The following is a 20,345-nucleotide window of genomic DNA, read 5'->3' as shown; positions in this document are numbered from 1 at the left end:
AATAAAGGCCTTCTGAAGCGAAGCGATGCGTTTGTGTAAAAAAAAATATCTATATTTACAAGTTATGAAGTAAAATACGTAGCTTCCGCCAGACTGCCTTCCATATTCAAATTATGGAAAAATGGAACTGGCGTCACGTCAGTTCCGTAAGTTGAATAGGGAAGGCATAGGACATACAGCTTAAGCTTTTTGAAGAATACGGAAGGTGGTCTGGCGGAAGCTACATATTTTATTTCATAACTTGTTAAATATGGATATTTTTTTTACACAAACGCATCGCTTCGCTTCAGAAGGCCTTTATTAACCCCCCGGAGCTGTGTGGAGAATGTTTGTGATGGATGGATGTGGATGGAGACACTTTCTTCAACTCATACTCGTTTAGTAACGCATACTGCCATTATAAAGCTCGGATGCGTCAGGATATTTATTAATATATCTACGATTGTGTTCGTCAGAAACAAGAAAGTCATATACACCTAGGATGGCTTGAGGGTGAGTAAAGCTTGGGGTAATTTTTATTTGAAAGTGAACTAATCCTTTAAACACAGTATTTGGACACAAACCAAAGTCACATTTAGCAAAGTGGGTAATTCTAGGTAATGCCCTAGTTGCCAACATTGTAAGAGCTTGTTGTGAAACAAGTCTGTTACATAATGCAATGATATTCTTTTTTTTTTTTTTTGCTGTCTGGAAGAACTTTTTAATTTAATATACTTAATACAAATAAAAAAATAGATTTCAAACCTCTGTTTGTTCCATCCTCTTTTGCAAATCAGCAACAAGTTTAGCCAAATCTTCCTCAGACTCTCTTGCACCACTTTCCACTTCCTGTAATGTAATAAAGCCAAGCAGTGAAACAATTAATATAATTTACTTTCATTCATGGCTTGAAAGTTGAGTTCCTGAAAGGTCACTTAAAGCATTCCTTGATCATGTTCTGTGAGTTGGTAAATTTTAGCTAAACTATTAAGATTCATCAATTAAAATGAGTATTACCATGATTCAATTGAAATTTTTGATAACAAAAGCTGAAGGTTGCAGTGCACTTTATTTGGAAAGACATGTGTCAGGGAGATAATTGGGTACTGTATCATAAAATTGATACAGAAACAATGTGCTTGGTCTTATCACCCAATGGAACTGAGGCTGTTGTACTGTTATCTGACTCAAACTTACTGGTCTTCCACTTTCTTGTTCTTTTTCCCTCTTCAGAAACTCAATAGCTTGAAGGAGGCCCCGGTAATCTGTGATGCCATACATGCGAGCATATTTCTCATACTCCTTGGGATCAACATTTCTGAGCAATTCAACAATGTCAATATCCTTGTCCTCTTTAGGGCTTTTCTGCTTTGACGGAGTCCTGTTAAAAATAAATAAATAAATAAATAAATAAACTTAGGCAATCTTGTATAGTTTATTAGTTATCATATTAAACCAGTGTTTCAGAAAGCTGGAGGTCAACTGGAACTCAAGTAATGCTCATATGTAGTTAATAGTTATATTATGAGTTATTTTTATAATTACAATCTATCATTAGCAAAAATAAGTATTTAATTTAGTCAGTCATTTAATTTAAATTAAAACATCTGTAACTAATGTTGGTGAAGGGAGGTCCTTGAAGATTGTTTGCAATTTGACACACACTTACTTCTTCAGTTTGACCACTTCTACAGTTGTCTCTTTCTTCTCATCAACATTCAAGTCTGTGCTGCACTCAATTTCTCCATGTTTGTTTGAAGCAACACATCTGTACTGGCCAGAGTCAGATTTGGTCACCTCTCTGATCTCCATCTTGGCCTCTTGGCCCTTTTGTTCAATACTGATGCGACCACCATGAGTCATCTGCCTCCATTTGCCCTTCATCCATTTCACATTGGGAATGGGGTCGCCACCAACTTTAGCGATGAAGGTAGCTGTACCTTCTGTAAAAACATAAATCACACAAGGTTTCAATAACACTTTCTTCTAAATTTCAATACAGTCCACCCATAAAAAAGGAATAGGAGTGTCACTTACTCTCAACGATATGGACACTCTTTGGCTCCTCAATAAAGAACAAGTTGTCCAACTTTTTAACTGCCTGTGGTGGTGAAGGCACCGCCTTTGCCGGGGCAGGAGCTCCTGGTTTCTCTGAAACTTTTAATGAAATTTTGCAGTGAGATAAATACATTTTAGCTAAAGATATTCAAGAACCAGGGTTAAATCATAACGGAAACTCAAGACCTGTTGAACTTTTTCAAAAAGCACAGCAGCAGGAGGAATAAGAATGGCAATGAAACATTTGCAAAGAAGCTGATTTTGCCAAAACAATCACTGAGACAGTTTGTAAGCAACAAGCATATACTTGGCCTTACAAAAGTAATCTGTTATCAAGCCAAGAAAAAACAGAAGACAGAATTAGATTAATGAAAGATTAATAATTACTAGAAGATTCTAATATTGGCAAACAGCCAACAGAATGAAAGGGTTAGGATAAAGTAAAAAAAAAAACAAAAAAACAAAAAAAAACAAAGGAATATAAAAGCAGCCAAAGAATTACCAAGAACAATAAAACCATTATGTTCCTCACACACATAAGAAAATACCTTTGATAGTGACTTTAGACTTGCAGAACTCACTACCAGCCTCATTGGTTGCTTTGCAGAGATAATCTCCAGAATCTGTCTTAGATACATGGATCATCTCCAGTGTGGCAGTGCCATCAACAAATGTGATCTTAGTTTTTGCGGACGAAGAAAGATCCTGTCTGTCTTTCATCCACTGAATCTTTATAGGAAGAGATCCACGTACATGGCAGCTGAGGGTAAGTGTCTCACCCTCAGTCACAGTCACTGGTTTAAGAGCCAAGTCAAAGCTTGGCGGCACCTTTTGCTCTGTATTAAAAAAAAAAGCCATTTATAAAAGGGACATTTCACATTTTATGTATTACATGCATCTTTTACAAGAAAGTATGGTAACACTTATTTTACAGTGCAGTAGTTACTACATGTACTGTACTTACTATAGTAATAACAGTAAATTATCCATAATTACAAGTAACTAACCTTAAACCAAACCCTAACCCTAACTGTAACTCAAAAGTAAGTACATTTAATACATTTAATGTAAGTACAATTAATAGTACTCAGTACTTATTTGAGTAATTACAATGTAACTACGGCACTGTAAAATAAAGTGTAACTGAAAGTACTATGGGACTACCATGGTATTTACTAAGGTTCCAAGAATAATGAATTTTAGTACCATGGAATTACCATCTGATACCACCATTGTGCCACAGTACTGCCACAGTACTTTTTTGTTAGGAATAAAACATTTATAACAAGACAATGAAAGTAAGAAAAGCTTGACATAGAAACCAGCAGTGTACCTGTAATATGTACTGACACCTCATAAGAGGCAGTGCCAGCTTCATTGGAGACCTTGCACATATATGTTCCACTATCTGACAGTTGAGATTTTTTGATGCACAGGACAGCCAGGCTGCTCTTGAAGGTTATATCATAAAAGTCAGAGGCGAAGATTTCTCTGCCATCTTTATACCAGTTGACAGTCAGAGGCTGCGATCCAGCTACACGACCCTCAATCTTCACCATTTTTCCTTCAGTGTCCTCAATAGTTGCTGAAGGCTTTTTGGTAAAGCTAGGTGGAATTCTGCGTTCTATAGGAATAACAAATAGAGCTGTTGTTAGACAGGACATACATGATAGACAAAAGTAGTTCTCATGTAAATGCATATAAGAAAACTTGAAAAAAAAAAAGAATGTGAAAGATGCTCAGCAGTGCCAGCTGTTGATCTATTGCAAGCAAAGAAAAACATTACAAATGCAAAGGCATGAAGAATGGAAGACACAAACATAAAAGAAATAAAGCACCACAGGTCAGTCCCAAGACAATGAAGACAATGAAGACAGTCACACCAAAAAGCAGTGACCAAATACCTTTCACAGAAACCTCTGTGGAACAAGAGTCCTTCCCAGTATCATTACTAGCATGGCAAGAATAACGACCGGAGTCTGCCTTATCAGCCTTCAAAATTGTCAAATGTGGGGTGTTATCCACACATGATATCTTATAATTGCCCCCTGTGCGGATGTCTTTATGATCCTTGGACCATGTAACTTTTATTGGCAATGATCCCGTCATGTGGCATTCCAGTTCGACAGTATCTCCCACTGTCACATCCACAGGTATGAGCTTTTTATCAAACACAGGTGGATATCTTGGCTCTGTGGAGTTAAATAGAGATAACAGTACAATTGTATAGATATGTGAAGACATCAATTTCAGTGCGTTTCACAACACATGAAACTCATTTAATCAGAGAACAATATGAAAGAGATAAACAGACCTTGAAGCGTGAGCTTGGCTCTACATGAAGCAGTTCCAACACTATTTGTAGCAACACAAGTGTATTCACCAGAATGTCTCATTTCACCCTTGGCTATATTTAGGACAGCAGAGTTATCATCAAAAGACATTGTGTATTCTGAATCGCTCCTAAGAGCTTCACCATCTTTGAGCCAAGAGATCTCCATAGGAGAGGATCCTGCAACACGACACTCAAACTGGACAGGCTGTCCTTCAATTTGCGTAATGCTAGTAATCTTTTTAGGGAAAGAAGGTGGTGTTTTCACATCTGAAAGGCAAAACATTAAGCAAAATACATTGATAGTGGTTACACAGTGCAGTTGAATCCTTAGAGTCATTTAAGAGACATTCAGAGCTTTACAGACAAATTTGCATCACCTTGTACAGTTAACTGGCAGCTGGAAGAGGCAGATCCTATTCTGTTTTCTGCTTTACATGTGTATTCGCCAATGTCAGATTTGGCAACTTTAGCTAGTTTCAGGCTGGCAGTGCCTTTGAAGAACTCCATCTTGCAGGTTGGAGAAGAGCGCACTTTGCCATCTGCCTTGAACCATGACACTTTAATTTCAGGAGTGCCACCAATCTGGCATTTCAGACAAACTGCATCACCTGCAGTGACATCCATGGGCTCCAAACTCTCAATAAAGAAAGGTGGTTCTAAAAGTGACAAAACATATATCATAAAGACATGCACTTTTTGATTTTGTCTCACAGTAGCTTTAAATCTACTCAATGACAAACCTAAAATGGACACTTCTGCTTCACAAGTGTCGTGTCCAGCATCATTAGAAACCTCACAAGTGTATTTTCCAGCAGCTTCTTTATCACTGTTTAGACACTCCAGGATGCAGGAGTTCTCAGTGGTCGTAATGTTGTACTTGTAGGAGGAGTAAATTTCCTGTCCATCTTTATGCCATTTCACAAGAATCTTTGGGCTTCCCGCATATGTGCATTCAAGTATCAGTGACTTGCCCATTTCAACAGAGAGGTTCTTTAGCTTCTTGACAAAGCGTGCAGCCTCTGAATGAAAATGTCATATATATATGTGAAACACAAAGTTCTGCTATAACAAGTATACAAGAAATTGTTACTCTTACTGTATATTAACTAAATTTAAACTAACCTTTAACAAAAAGGTTCACAGAACAGTTTTCCTTCCCAGCATCATTAATGATCTGGCAAGTGTACTCGCCAGCATGAGATTTATCAATATTGTAGAGCTCTAGAATTGCTGCATCTCCTCTTAAAGCAATCTCAGAGCTTCTCCCAGACACTATTTCCTTACTGCCTCTAAACCATTTCAGTTTCATTGGGGTACTTCCTTGAATGGTTGCTGTAAAAGTGACATTTGTGCCTGGGAGGGCTTCCACTGGTTGAGGTGTGGTCACAAAAGAGGGGGGTTCTGTAGCAAATATGACATGGAAAAGGTTGTGAAATGTGCTTTAACCAATAGATTTACATTTCCTAGTTATTTTAAATTATTCTACAGTCAAACACTAACCTTTAACTATTAAGGAAGCTGATGTCTCTGCAGTTCCTGCACTGTTCACTGCCTTACATTTGTATGTGCCCGAGTCTGAAAGTTTTAGAGTTGGCACTTTCAATGTGCAGGTATTCTCAGCGAATGTAATCTCATAGTTCGGCCCACTTTTAATCTCCTCTTCATTATGGTACCAAGAGATGGTGAGAGGTGCAGACCCTGAGACTTTACAGTCCATTTCAACAGATTTGTCAACAATATTCTGTGTGTCCTTCAGTCTTCGTGAGAACGAAGGAGGGACGATTTTGTCTGTTTGACCAAAAACAAAATACTCAACTGTTGGTTTCATAAGGAATCACATGCAATTCTAAGATTGTAACAAATATTATATACAAGGAAATTTAACATTACTGACCCAAAATAGTGATGTGCATTTTGCAGCTATCACTGCCAACTTCATTCTTAATTTCGAATGTGTATTCTCCAGTATCACTTTTCTCTGTTGACAATAGCTTAAGACTGGAGATCTTTTTTGAGAAGGTGATTTTGTATTTTCTGCCTGAAGACAGCTCCACACCATCCTTGTACCATTTTGGCTTAAGTTCTGGAGTTCCAGATACAGTGCACTCTAAGGCAGCGGTTTCACCAGCGGTTACACTGATTGACTCTGTCTTATCCACAATTGCTGCAGGTTCTAGAAATTTAGAAGCATTAAGGCAATTTACATAATTAAATTATTTTCAAAACATTAAATGTATTTGACTGGGAATAATACTATTCTTACAAACCTAGGACAGTTAGGTTCGCTGTGCATTCAGCTGCTCCAGCATCATTTTTGAGCTGACATGTATATTTTCCAGCAGTGGTAGAGTCAGCTTTAAAGATCTTCAGAGTGACCTGATTATTCTCAAATGTAATTTTCCTGTTGTCATCATCTCTGAGAATGTGATCTTTATCCTGAACCCAAGACACAGTCATAGGCTGCGAACCTTTGACTGTTGCAAACAAAACCACCTCTTCACCAGAGATGGCTGTCGTATTGGATAATTTCTTCACAAACACTGGTGGTTCTGAATGTCAGGAAGAGAGACGTCAGAGAGTCATAAAACTAAAGTGTATAACCTTTTTTGATATATCTATTACTTTAAACTCCTATCTTACTGACCTCTTAGCTTTACAGTGCCCTGGCAGGAATCACTTCCAACATTATTCGATGCTTTGCACTCATATTCCCCTGCATCTGATGCTTCCAGTCCAAGGATGTGAAGAGTTGCTGAGCATCCCTCAGACACAAATTTATACTTCCTGCTCTCCTTTATCTGTTTTTTATCTTTAAACCAGGTTATCTCAAAAGGTTCTGAGCCTTTCAGCTCACAGTTAAGACTGGCATCTTTGCCCTTCAGCCCCTCAACTGGTGTTGGCACTTTGTGGAAAGTTGGTGGTTCTACAAGAAGTAATTCAAAATAAAAAGAGCACTTATGCATATTAAAATCAATAAAAATATAATTAAATCAATAAATAATATACATTTTCATTAACAAAAACTAATAATAAAGCTGAAATAAAATATAAATATTACATGAAACACTTAAAGTAAACAAAAATTTAAATGTTGCTTTCGCAACTAACTGAAATAGGTTTAAGTGGAAGTACTAAAATTATGAACCAGAAATAAATGAAAACTAAAGCAGAAATAAAAAATAAACCTACATATTAATACATAAATGTAAAAGTTCACAAAAGCACATCAAATAATCCTTAAATAATTCTGAAACATACAGCCCATGTTAGTTAATGCTCATGTTGATTAAGGAACAAGCATTAAACTTGTGAATGAAAGATCCATCCACCATCTAACCTTTGACTGTGAGTGTGGTACTGCAACTCTTAGTTCCAGCATCATTCTGGACTTCACAGGTGTAGACTCCACTGTCCTCAAAGCTGGACTTGAAAATTTCAAGGACTGCCACAGAGTTATCGAAAGTCATTCTCAAGTTGCCACCATCAGTGAGTATGGCATCATTTTTGTACCAGCTAGTTTTCAGAGGAGCTGTGCCAGTAACTTTGCATTCAAGCTGGAGTGGCTCTCCCATCTTTATGACTTTTGCAGCTGGCAGTTTCTGTACAAACTCTGGAGGTTCTGTAAAACCAAAATTACAACATGTTATCATAATGATTAATGTAACATATAAAATGGAGCACTGAAGATGGTGTGAAGAAGATGGCAGATGGCAAGAGGCAGATGATGGCTGAAAGGGAGTAAAGCGTAATGATGAACAGTAATGAAGTAAGATGATGGTGGAAGGCAGACAGACATTTATGGAAGCAAGACAAGAAAATGTAAATGGTGAAGCATGAAAAAAGAATGATAATGAAGAATGTCAATAAGGGTACTTGAAAAGAGGTCCAACCTTTTACCAACAAGGTTGTGGAGCATTTAGCGGTACCAGCATCATTGCTTATTTGACAAGAGTATGTTCCACCGTGTGATATTCCAACGGCAAAAAGATCTAGGAAGCACGAGAGGCCTTCCAGGCCAGTAAAACAGGAAGGTCCACAAATCAGCTCAGTGTCATCTTTGAACCATTTCACTGTGAAGGGAGGTGTTCCCTTAAATGTACTCTTAAAGCGAACAGTGGTATTTGGTATGACAGCCTGTGATTCTGGAACCAGCACAAAGCTTGGTGGCTCTAAATAATTAATGGGAAAGAAAGACAAATACATCTGTTAAGAAACCGGCAGCCATCAGAGATCTTAGGATAATGAAATATACTACTAAATACTACAAAACCATCTGACCTTTCACCCTCAGTGTACCACTGCATTCACAACTGCCCGCTTTGTTTGTAATTTTACAAGTGTACATTCCAGTGTCAGTTTTCTCTAAACACTCAATTTCCAAAGACACGATGTTGTCAAGTTGAAGAGGTTTATGTTTGGTTCTTCCTGACAGTTTAGTTCCATCCTTCACCCACTCCACAGTTATGGGGAGTGAGCCTGATATTTTACATCCGATTTGAACATTTGTGCCCAGAATTTCCTCCATCTCCATCAAAGGTTTGATGAAGGATGGGGGGATTATTTGCTCTGACAAAGACAAAGAAAATAAATATCATAAATATCACTGAAATACAACTAATACTAATTATTCCATTAATCATGAACAAGCACTAACCTAGCACATTTAAAGTCACTTTGCACTGGCAGGCACTGATGTGGTTTGAAACCTCAAACACATAAGTTCCTTTGTCTTCCAATTGGACAGATTGAATTTTGAGTTGGCTGACATTATTGATGAAGCTGAGGCTGTGCTGTCTTGAAGGCAACACTTCCTTGCCATCTTTACTCCATTTGACTTTCAGCTCAGGAGAGCCTATAACTTTGCACTCAAAGCTTACTGGATCTCCAGCAGTGACATTAATCACCTCTGGCTTTTCAATTATCTGAGGTGGCTCTGGGGATAACATAACAATTATATTTATAATAGCAAGTCTTTAGGATGGACAGCTACAAAAAGCACTTGCAAAAATAACCAACCTTGCACCACAAGTGTGGCAAAACACTTCTCTTGCCCTGCATCATTCACAGCTTGACAGGTGTATTTTCCACTGTGGATGGACTCACACACAGGGATTCTCAAAGTGGCAATATTGTTCTCAAATGTCCTCTCAATTGAAGGATCCTCCAAAATCCAGTTTTCATCTTTCTGCCATTGTATGGACAGAGGTGGTGATCCTCTTACAACACATTTTAACTCAACCTTTTTTCCAAGAACTGTGACAACATTCTCAATCCTCTCCACAAACGATGGAGGCTCTGATAGGAAGTGCAAAATATGTTAAACAAGGTAAAGAGAGATAAAATAAAAAATAAATATGGAAAACTGATCAAACAAATTCAAAGCTAACCTTTTATGCTAAGTGTAGTCTGACTTGAACAACTTCCAACTTCATTTGCTACAATGCACTGATATTCTCCAACATCTAAAGCATCACATTTCTGTACATCAAGAGTCATTATAGAGCCATTCTTCTGCAAAATTACATGCTTATGGCTTAATTTGATATCCTTTGAATCTTTTTGCCAAGTCACCTCAAAAGGAGCTGTGCCCTTTACCTGACATTCAAAATATGCATTTGAGCCAATCACAACCTCAAGAGCACTCAATGGCTTGACAAGAACTGGTGGCTCTAAAAAAAAAGAAAAAAAGCTTTGCATAAAAACAGTTCAAAATCTATGTTCTGGCTATAGACATTTTTAAAAGAATCATAATAAAACACTGAAATGCCAAAAAAAGTGCACTATATACTAACCTTTCACTCTTAGTTCCATACTACAACTCTCACTGCCTGCCTCATTGCGGGCTTCACAGTAGTACACTCCACTGTCTTTGATATCACTGCTGCTTATCTCAAGCCGTGCAAGAAAATCGACAAAAGTAATTTTATGCTTGTCGCTTGGACTTATTTCATTTCCATCTCTGAACCAGTAGGTGTCTATCTCCGGAGTGCCTGTAATCTGGCATTCAAAAACTACCAATTGGCCTGGTTTTACCACTGTTATTTTGTCAGGTTTGCGGGTAAATTTGGGGGGTTCTGAAAAAAAATGAAATTAAATTAAATACTTATTTTAAGCATTTAATAAAGTTTTAAGAAAAAAATAGTTAATAATTTTAGTTAAAAACCTTTCACAAAGAGTGTCGCTTGGCAAGCATCTGATCCAACATCATTACTAATTTCACAGACATAGTCTCCAGAGTCTGAAGGCTTAGCAAAAAAGAGCTCAAGTGAGCTGGAAGTGTCATTTTTCTGAACTGAACAGTCAATTCCTGATGACACTTCTTTCTTATCCTTAAACCACTTAATGTTCAGTGGTGGCGTTCCAGACACAAGCACATTAAACTGCACTCTGGATCCTGGTATAACGTCTTGTGATTCAGGCTTCTCAATGATTGATGGAGGTTCTGTTTGTAAGAGGAAGATTTAAGATTAAAGATGAAAGGAAATTTACAATTTACTGAAAGGCAAATTAAATTACTGAAACTAACAAATTAAATCGTAACTTATAAAAGTTAAGGGTAATTGCAAACCTTTGATTTTCAGCATGCCAGAACACTGAACAGTGCCTGCTTGGTTTTTAGCGATACAAGTGTAATTGCCACTGTCTGAACTATCAAGACGACTGATTTCCAAAGACGCTGCATTCTCAAAGAATATGCATTTGTGCTTCTCATCTGTCACTATCTCCTTATTTTCCTTGAACCAAGTGACAGTTATGGGAAGAGATCCAGAGACCAGACACTCCAACTGTGCAAAAGATCCTTTTATACTCTCCATTTCCTTCAACTTTCTTGTGAAGGAAGGCTTGATTATTTGATCTGTTACGGTGAAGAGGAAATAAGACAGTTTTAATCTAAAATTGATCTGAAATGTTGATCTAAGTGTTGATCTAAAACTTCCAATAATAACTTCCATAATTTGTTCCAACATACTAACCTAAAACAGTTACAACTGCCTCACAACTGCTGCTTCCAGCATCATTTGAAATCTCAAATATATATTCTCCAGCATCACTCTTCTCAGAAGAAAGAATTTTTAATATGGAGCTTTTATCTGTGCTCTGTACTTTGTATTTTTTGCCTGATGTCAGTTCTTTGCCATCCTTTAGCCATTTTGCTTTAAGAACTTTAGAACCAGAGTACCTGCACTCTAGAGTGGCAGGATCACCTACTGTAACACTGACAGACTTGGCTTGCTCTGTGATGTTTGCAGGCTCTGTAATAACAATAAGAATTATATATATATATATATATATACACATGAATACATATGAATACATGAAAATGGTACTTAATTAAAAAGAGCTATGATATGGATAATATAACTGAAAAATAACACTGAGGAAAAACGGATGATTAGAAATTAAATTGATCCGAACTATGCAAAGACAAAGAAACAAGAAAACAAGCCAGACTATTAATATGCAAATTAGTGTTACAAAATTACTACACACCTTTTACCACCAGTACTGCTGTACATTTCTGACTACCAGCTTCATTCTGAGCATGGCAAGTGTACTTTCCACCATGTTTTAACTGCACACTAGAAATGTGTAATACTGCAGTCCGGTTCTCAAAAGATATCTGAACATGCTCAGATTCCGTGATCTCATGGTCATCTTTCATCCAAGAGACGGTCATAGGCAATGACCCTTTTAAAACACACTGCAAGGAAACCTCACCACCCAGGAGGATATTTGTATTATCCATCTTCTGCACAAATGATGGTGGCTCTAATTGAAGAATATCAAATGCAAGATGATGTTAGGACAATGTTCATAAGTATGACTGTATTTTTACTTTCACTAAAAAAAATAAATTAAAAAAAATCCAAGAATTCCCTGTACTAACCTTTCATCGTAACATGAAAATCACAAGAGGTTTGGCCTACTTCATTTCCTACAGTGCACTGATATTTGCCAGCATCCCCAGGTTCAAATTTCAAAATCTGAAGAGCTGCTACATCCTTTGTCAGGCTTATGATGTGTCTTCTATCATTTCGGATCTGCTTTGAGTCTTTGAAACAGGAAATCTCAAAGGGAGCTGAGCCTGACACAGTTCCTTCCAATACAACATCGGTGCCTTTAACAATTTCTTTGGATTCAAACGGTTTCACAAACTCGGGAGGCTCTGAGATAAGAAAGCACCAATTAGCTAATTAAGAACTGCTTTAACCAACAGGAAATGACTTTAACATCCTTGAAAAGTAAGATGATTAACTTCAAACAAACCTTTGACTGTAACCAAGCAACTGCATCTATCACTGCCAGCTTCACTTGATGCTTGGCAGATATAATCTCCACTGTCTTCAACACAGCAATCGGAAATCTTTAGTGTAGCAACTGAGTCAATGAAGGCCATTTGGTATTTATCATCTGAGCTAATTTCAGTCTCATTCTTATACCATCTAATATTGATCTCTGGGCTGCCAGTCACTTTACATTCCAAAGTTGCAAGACTCCCATTCAGTACTAGTTTAGTCAATTCAAGCTTCATCACAAATTTTGGAGGTTCTATAATAGAAGAATGACACATTAATATAAATTAAATAACTAAAGAGACATTCTGTAAAAAAAAAAAAAAAAAAAAACAATAGATCTAAAAATATCATCAAGAGTTAGAAAAGGCACCTTTCACAAATAAGGAAGCTGTGCATGAGACCCTTCCAGCATCGTTAGAAACTTGGCAAGTGTATTTTGCAGACTGAGATGGCTTCACGGAGTGCAGCTCCAGTGAACTTGAGTTGGCTTCTTTCTTGATGAAACAAGCTCCTCCCGTTAATATTTCTTTGTCTTCTCTGAACCACTTAATTATAAAAGGTGCTGTCCCAGTGAATGCAGCTTTTAGGACAACTGTAGTTCCTGGTATAACATCTTGGCTTTCAGGTTTCAAAGTGAAGACTGGGGGTTCTAAAGTTAATTTGAAGGGGTGGTGAAAAAGATTATTTTTTACAACTAAATATCAGCAAACAAATACAAAAAATATAAAATGGGATCTATTATTCTAACCTTTAACAGAAACAGTTCCACTTGTTTCACTGTGTCCTGCAGCATTAGTTGCATGGCAGGTGAAAACCCCAGCATCTGATGTCTCTAAATCAGTTATTTTCAGTACGGCAGTGCTTTCCTGCATTTCAGTTTTATATTTTGTTCCAGTTGTAATGTCCTTTCCTTCTTTGAACCAAGATATTGTTATAGGTTGGGATCCTGACACTTTGCATTCCATTTGAATACTACCCCCAACATTACCATCTACCTTTTTAAGTGTTTTTGTGAATGTTGGAGGTATAATTTTATCTGTTCAAAAGAAGTAAAACACTATTGTTAAAAAAAAAAAAAAACACACACATACATACAATAAACCAACTGAAAAATAATTTAGGAAGAATGCCACTAACCCAGAACAGTGACTGAACAAGAACACTGCTCTTTTCCAACCCGATTAGAAACTTCAATTTTGTATTCACAGCTATCTCCCCGCTCTACCGAGAGGATTTTCAAGACTGCCACATTGTCTTTGAAGGAGATTTTGTATTTTCGACTTCCTGTCATCTCTTTGCCATCTCTGAACCATTTTACTTTGAGATCTGGACTTCCTGCAACTTTGCACTCAAGAGCTGCAGAGTCACCTGCTGTTACACTGATGGATGGTGGTTTCTCAACAAATCTAGCTGGTTCTTTAACAAAAATGAAATAAATCAATTAATAAATCAATTAACCAATCAATAAATAATAACAATTATAATAATAAGAAGAAAGTACTACGAAATAGTATAATACTAAATATTGTGATATGTTTATAGTTTAATTCTAACCTTGAACTGATACAGTGGCCTCGCTTTTTTGTTTTCCAGCCTCATTTTCAGCTTGACAAGTATATTTACCCCCATGGTTAATGGCCACATTTGCTATTGCCAGAATAGCAATGTTGTTTTCAAAACTTGTGGTAATGTTAGGATCATCATCTCTGACTAACTCTGAGTCTTTAAACCACTGAACTGTGATAGGAGCAGAACCCTTAAGAGTTCCTTGCAGTTTCACAGCACTGCCTAAAACTGCAGTGGTGTTCTCAATCTTCTTTACAAAGGATGGTGGGTCTACACGAAAAAATGCAGATTAATTTTCATATTAATTAAAACATTAACAACAACAACAAAACAAATTTGTTTAGGCCACTGAAATTGATTGTACCAACCTTTCAATTTGGCCACTGCTTTTGTAAATATTTTACCAACGTCATTGGAAATGCAGCACTGATAATCTCCAACATCTGCACTTTCAAATGATTTGATTTCCAAATATGCAGCTGAGTCCTTTGAAACAATACTGTACTTCTTGTCAGAGGATACAGGGTTTTTATTCTTAAACCAGGTCACCTCAAAAGGAGCAGTGCCTGTAACTTCACATTCAAGCTGAGCTGTGCACCCTTTGATTACCTCCACCATTTGCAACTCCTTTTTAAAGGCAGGAGGTTCTAAGAACAATAAAAGCAATAAGATTTAAGATGACCCTTCCATTTCAATATAATAACTATTAATCAGAAAGTAAGAATCTTGAGTATTACCTTTTACAGTTACTTGAGAGCTGCAGCTTTCACAGCCAGCCTCATTCATCACTTCACAAGTGTAATTTCCACTGTCAGACTCAGACAATTCAATAATCTCAAGAGTGGCTTGGCCGGCTTTAAATGTGATTTTGTGTTTTTCAGAGGAACTAAGCGGTTTGTCATTCAAAAACCAAGTCACATGGAGTTCAGGCGATCCTTTGACAGTGCACAACAGACGTGATGACATTCCTTGTTTCCATAAGATCTTAGGCTCTAGCCTTTTAACAAAGACTGGAGGTTCTATGGATTAAAAAGCAATGGGAGGAAAAGATTTTTGATTTGTTTGAAAGAAAAAGACAAGTTAAGAAAAGACAACTTCAACAGGTAAATATAAGAGACATGTGAAGAAGTGCTGTGAAAATAAGCTGTAATACTTAATATGGCAAAGAAGAGCAGCATCAACTGATGCTTAAGCTTTGTCACCTCTGTCTAAGCAATGCAAATACATTTATCTGCTCACACTGACAGAAATTAATACCCAGTCATGCAGATTTGTTTCAAATACTGCATTTAACATGGGCATTAATCTGAAAGTCTTACCTTGCACTGTCACACTAGAAGAGCAACTGCTGCTTCCTGCATCATTGGCAGCAGTACAGGTATATGTACCTGTATCTTTGAGTTTGGCCTTTTGAATCTCAAGACAGGCTATTTTTTCCTCAAAAGCTAGTTTACAGTCCATTGTAGTATGGAGTTTCTTGCCATCTCTCATCCAGATGATGGAAACACCAATGTCTTCATCTACCTGACACTCAAGACGTAGTGGGTTTCCCACAGCAACAGTGGTTGACTCAAAGCTCTTCACAAAGCTGGGTTTGTCTATAACCTTCAGTTCAGTGCAGCAAGTAGCTGTACCAACACTGTTTGAAGCTTTGCAAAGGTATGTTCCCTGATCACTTTGTTGTAGATTCAAGATTTCAAGAAAATACTTGTTCTTGTCAGAGGATGCTTTGCAGTGATCATCAAGTGAAATGGCAATATTGTCTTTATGCCAGACAACATTCATTGGGTCAGAACCAGAAATAACACACTGAAATTTTGCTTGCTTGCCCACAAATAAAGTCATCGAATCAGGCTTTGACACAAACTCTGGTGGGAAAATCTCTACAAAAAGAAGATATCAATAAGAAGATATCAATAACTTTGCCAACAAAGTATCAAACACAAAGCATGTCAGCTCCAGAGTTCAATATTTCAAGACAACCAATGGACAATAAGAAAGGTATATTTTTCTTACCTGTCACATTTAGATTAGCAGAGCAGCTGTCACTTCCATGGCGGTTTGAAGCTTTGCAGGTAAATTCTCCACTGTCTGCGACCAATGGGCTAAAGATCTCCAGGGATGAGGTGTGATGACGGCTGATAATTCTGCACTTCTCACTATGTCTGAGCTCAGAACCAGACTTGAACCACTTGAAGGTCACTCCGGGAGCCTCCTCAATCTCGCATTCAAACTTTGCAGGACTGCCAACATTGACCTCCAGATTTTGAATTTTCCGCCTAAAAACAGGTGGCACTGAATTGTGCACACAGATAAAAAGCAAATTACTACATTATATTTAACATGTCTGCTGACAAGTAATAAGTATAAGCATGAAAAGCAGAAACCACTGATTGGCACTTTCAAACACCTGAAATGTTCTACAAAAACATTTAGTACAAAGTTCAATAGGTTTAATGTAACCATTTAAGTACATCCTAGCCATCTATAATCCTTATAGATATGGTATTTTCAAAAAGTGCCAATTTCTGTGGTTACTGTAATGGAGGAGTGAATAAAGCATTCCAGGAAAATTGTGAAGAGTAATGGTGATCTCGCTATGAGGGAGGAAAACAAACAAATTGAATGAAGAGTGAAAAAGACTTGACATCTATGCATGCATGCAAAAAAGATCAAGAATGAGGTGCTGATTGACTGATGAAACAATGAAAAAACAATGGAGTATTTTATGACCAATTTCCAGAGGTGAATACAACAAAAGGTGGAAAATACTGCAAGAGTGAAGGAGATGAACGTTGGAATGACACTGAAAGATCCAGCGAGTTAAGAGTTGATGTGAAGAAGTGAAGACATGCTAACATTTCAGTGATGTGAAAATGGTGGCAAAATCACAGCATTGTGAACAAGATCAGAGCAGAAGGCATTACGAAGATATCTTCACATGAAACAAAGATCTGTACTATTAGTTGGTGTGGAGATAGCACGTCTGATGAAGCGTGTCTATTTTAGCTATGAATGGCAAGAGTTAGTCATGTGGGATGGGATGGCAAAATAATCCCATAATTCCAACCTCTTAAGAGCACAGTGAGGTGGGAGGATGTTGAGGTCTTGCCAGCATCTCCTACAGCCTCACAGGTATATTCTCCTTGATGATCCTTCATAACCTTGCTGATTACAAGTGTGTAAGTGTCATGGTCTTTGGAGCACTTGAACTCTTTGCCAGACTTAATAGTTTTACCATTAAAAAGCCAATTCACTTTCTTTACATGTCTAATAGTCAATGAAAATTTTGCTTCTGAATGTTCCTCTATTACAATATCCTCCAAAGAACTTTCAAAAATTGGGTAACCCTCTCTAACTTCTTCTTTCTCTAATTTCATAAATGCTTCAGTTATATATTCCTCCCTTTCCTCTCTCTTAAAGACGACTTCAGTGGACCGTTCAATTGGAACAGGCCCCAAAACAAGTTCAGTTGTCATACCTGCAGCCCCTACATCCTTCTCATGCCTTTTTACTGTCACAGATCTGGTTTCTTGTTGCTCAACTTGGATAGATTGTTGAATCTCAATTTTTGATTCACTTGCCACATGAATAGCTGACTGTTGCACAAAAGCTTGCTCTTTAGCTGTTACAGACTGAAAAGAGGCTTTGGCTTCAGTTTTCACAGTTGCAGATTGAATATTTGGTGATGTGAAAGGCTCTACATTTTCTGTCATTCTTACCATCTCCACCACAGGTGAAAGCATTTCTTTTGTAGAAGCCTTGGTAACCTGTAATCTTTGGGGCCTGTTGATTTGCATTGTGCCTGGCTGCTCTGAGGTCAGAATCTGTTGCTCTCGATAGACAATGGAGTAGAAAGCAGCTTGAAGTTCACTTCTGAGATCAGCAGTCTGGGGATACTCTCCTTCAAAAGCAATTGTAATTTCAAGTGGGGCACTTGCACTTGTAATAAGATAAGTGAACATGACATATTTGGGTTCTATCCTTTCTTTTACCTCATGAATTTCTATAGGTCTTAAACTCTCCACTACATCTGCCAGGATCAAAGGCTGGTCAAGAGCAACAGCAGTTGCAAGAGTACTCTTTAACTGGTGCTTAATGTCCAATGAATGTGGTTTTGGAGGCGAAATAACAAAAGTGAGCTCTTTGGGTAGAGTTTGGCTCTCTCTTGCCTCTGACACTAAAATAGTACCCATCTTCTGCTCACTGACAACTGCTGTGGTTGTTTCAGATTTTGTAATATCCTCGGACAGCTCAGCTTTGATTACCCGCTTTTCTTCCATTAATACTGACTGTCTAACTGACTGTCCTTCCTGAATTTGAACTGCAGAGTCTTGTTCGGTGGCCACAAGAGCAATACTACTCTCTGTTGAGATAGCCTTTTCTTCTACATAAATTAATTCAGATGGGATTTTGGGTTCAACTTTGCTTTCAGACACAAATTTCTCAATTGTTCCTATATTCTCTGCGTGTCCCTCCTCTATATCCTGACTCTCTGACACAGATGGCACCTGCACAATATTCCAGTGATCTTCTTTCTGAATTAGGGCACGCTGCTCTTTAACATCACTTACAAAAGGAGTTTCTTTCGGTAACGGCACTGGCTCTGAAAAGACTTGAAGAATACTTTCAGGTTTGGGTTCTTTTTTGATTTCAGACTGCACGCCGGTAACTGACACATCAAGATCTTTACAATAATCTGCGGTATGCTCTCTTTTCTCTTCTGTGCTTGCAGCATGATGACGGGCTTTTTCCTGTCTCTGTACTGCAATCTGTTCATCCGGCTTTTCCATTGAGATTATCCCTTCTTTTGTCAACGTATTTTCTAAATGGATTGACTGAAGATGCAAAGGAGCAGGAGCTTCCTTGCCAGGATGAATGAAAAGTTCTGTTTTTTGTGCTGAAAACTGAGACGACTCCTCACATGTCACTGTCTGCTGTAAATCCACTGACACTGTATGCTTAAGAACAGGACTTTTTTGAGCATCTGCCTTCTCTTGGATTGGTTTCTCACTGCTGAACCTGCCTTCAGATGGAAGAATATCCTGATCTGTGATGACCTGTAAATGCAGAACTTGTTCTTCTTCTCTTTGGGACTGCACTGAAATAGCACTTTCTAAACCTGGGATCAGACTTGACTGATCAGCTTGGAGCTGATGCTTTTCCTCAGCAACGAGAGCTGCTTTAAATAAACAGTCTTTGACTAGAGATGCGGTCTCCTCAACTGGTCTGTGCATCGATAACCTCTGCTCTTTTGATAAGGTTTGAGCAGTCTCACTAACTGAAAGGACAACTGGTTTCGGTGGTTCTTTCTTCACCGATGTCTGAAAAGTAGATTCTTGAGTTGACAATTCTTTCGAGTGACCTTCTGTGATCTGTTGTTTCTCTGTTGAAACTGCACTGTACAGAATTTTAACTCCCTCTTTAACCTGGTAGCCCTTTTCCTGCTGAGTATGAGGTATAACCTGTGAATGTTCTTTAACAATTGGGAGTTTTGTCTCAACTTGGTGACTTGATAGTGGATACTTGGGCTCAGGAGATGCTTTGATCTGTTCTGTTTCTCTGGTTGATAATGGCTCAGCTTTGACAATCGTCAGTGGAGTTATGCTCTCAGTTATGGCAGACATTACTTGTGAGGGGTGCTCTTTTGCAATTTCTAGCTCTGTAACTTCTGGACTTTTGATTCGTTCAAAGTGCTGTTCTGTGAAGCCTTGGCGTTCTTGAACTGCTGAGGTCATAGTAGCCATCTGGAGTTGCTTCAAAGGGGTTGCTACCACTGGTTCTGGCTGGACTGAAGCAGATATTACTCTCTCCTGCACTTCATAAGACTCCAACACAGCAGCCTGATGAGTCACCTGCTCCTTGTGCACAGTTGCAATGGAAACATCCAAGTCATGCAGAGTATCAACCTGCTCGCTCTCTACCATTTGCCTATCTTCAGTGCCAATGGTGTAAATTACCTGCTGGTCTCCCTGCAAACTAGCACCTGCCTGTCCAGGTAGGCTAACACTGTACAAACGTGATTCAGTGGCTTCCTCTTTCATGGACACCTTATAACTTTTTTGCTCTTGAACTAATTGCTGTTTATGAAATACAGAGACTTTTTTGTG

At 38.0% G+C, this 20,345-nt stretch overlaps 1 protein-coding gene across 2 annotated transcripts in view; it reads right to left on the bottom strand.

The window, feature by feature from the left end:
- Positions 1-20,345, bottom strand: part of ttn.2 (titin, tandem duplicate 2) — a 160,835-nt gene that overhangs the window by 106,815 nt on the left and 33,675 nt on the right. For both annotated transcript variants that reach the window (XM_051906830.1, XM_051906833.1), the window contains 17 exons: positions 16,252-16,530; positions 7,710-7,991; positions 7,017-7,295; positions 6,640-6,921; positions 6,267-6,545; positions 5,873-6,160; positions 5,495-5,773; positions 5,113-5,391; positions 4,750-5,028; positions 4,352-4,639; positions 3,942-4,229; positions 3,371-3,661; positions 2,586-2,873; positions 2,017-2,136; positions 1,649-1,922; positions 1,177-1,360; positions 745-828 (listed from right to left, as the gene is read on the bottom strand). In XM_051906830.1, coding sequence (XP_051762790.1) covers positions 745-828; positions 1,177-1,360; positions 1,649-1,922; positions 2,017-2,136; positions 2,586-2,873; positions 3,371-3,661; positions 3,942-4,229; positions 4,352-4,639; positions 4,750-5,028; positions 5,113-5,391; positions 5,495-5,773; positions 5,873-6,160; positions 6,267-6,545; positions 6,640-6,921; positions 7,017-7,295; positions 7,710-7,991; positions 16,252-16,530 — 4,343 coding nt within the window. The remainder of the gene's footprint in view (positions 1-744; positions 829-1,176; positions 1,361-1,648; positions 1,923-2,016; positions 2,137-2,585; positions 2,874-3,370; positions 3,662-3,941; positions 4,230-4,351; positions 4,640-4,749; positions 5,029-5,112; positions 5,392-5,494; positions 5,774-5,872; positions 6,161-6,266; positions 6,546-6,639; positions 6,922-7,016; positions 7,296-7,709; positions 7,992-16,251; positions 16,531-20,345) is intronic.

Source organism: Ctenopharyngodon idella, chromosome 9 (genome assembly GCF_019924925.1).
Source record: "Ctenopharyngodon idella isolate HZGC_01 chromosome 9, HZGC01, whole genome shotgun sequence".
NCBI lineage: Eukaryota > Metazoa > Chordata > Actinopteri > Cypriniformes > Xenocyprididae > Ctenopharyngodon > Ctenopharyngodon idella.
Note: the sequence above shows the minus strand (reverse complement) of the source record. Positions and strands in the feature narration are given on the sequence as shown.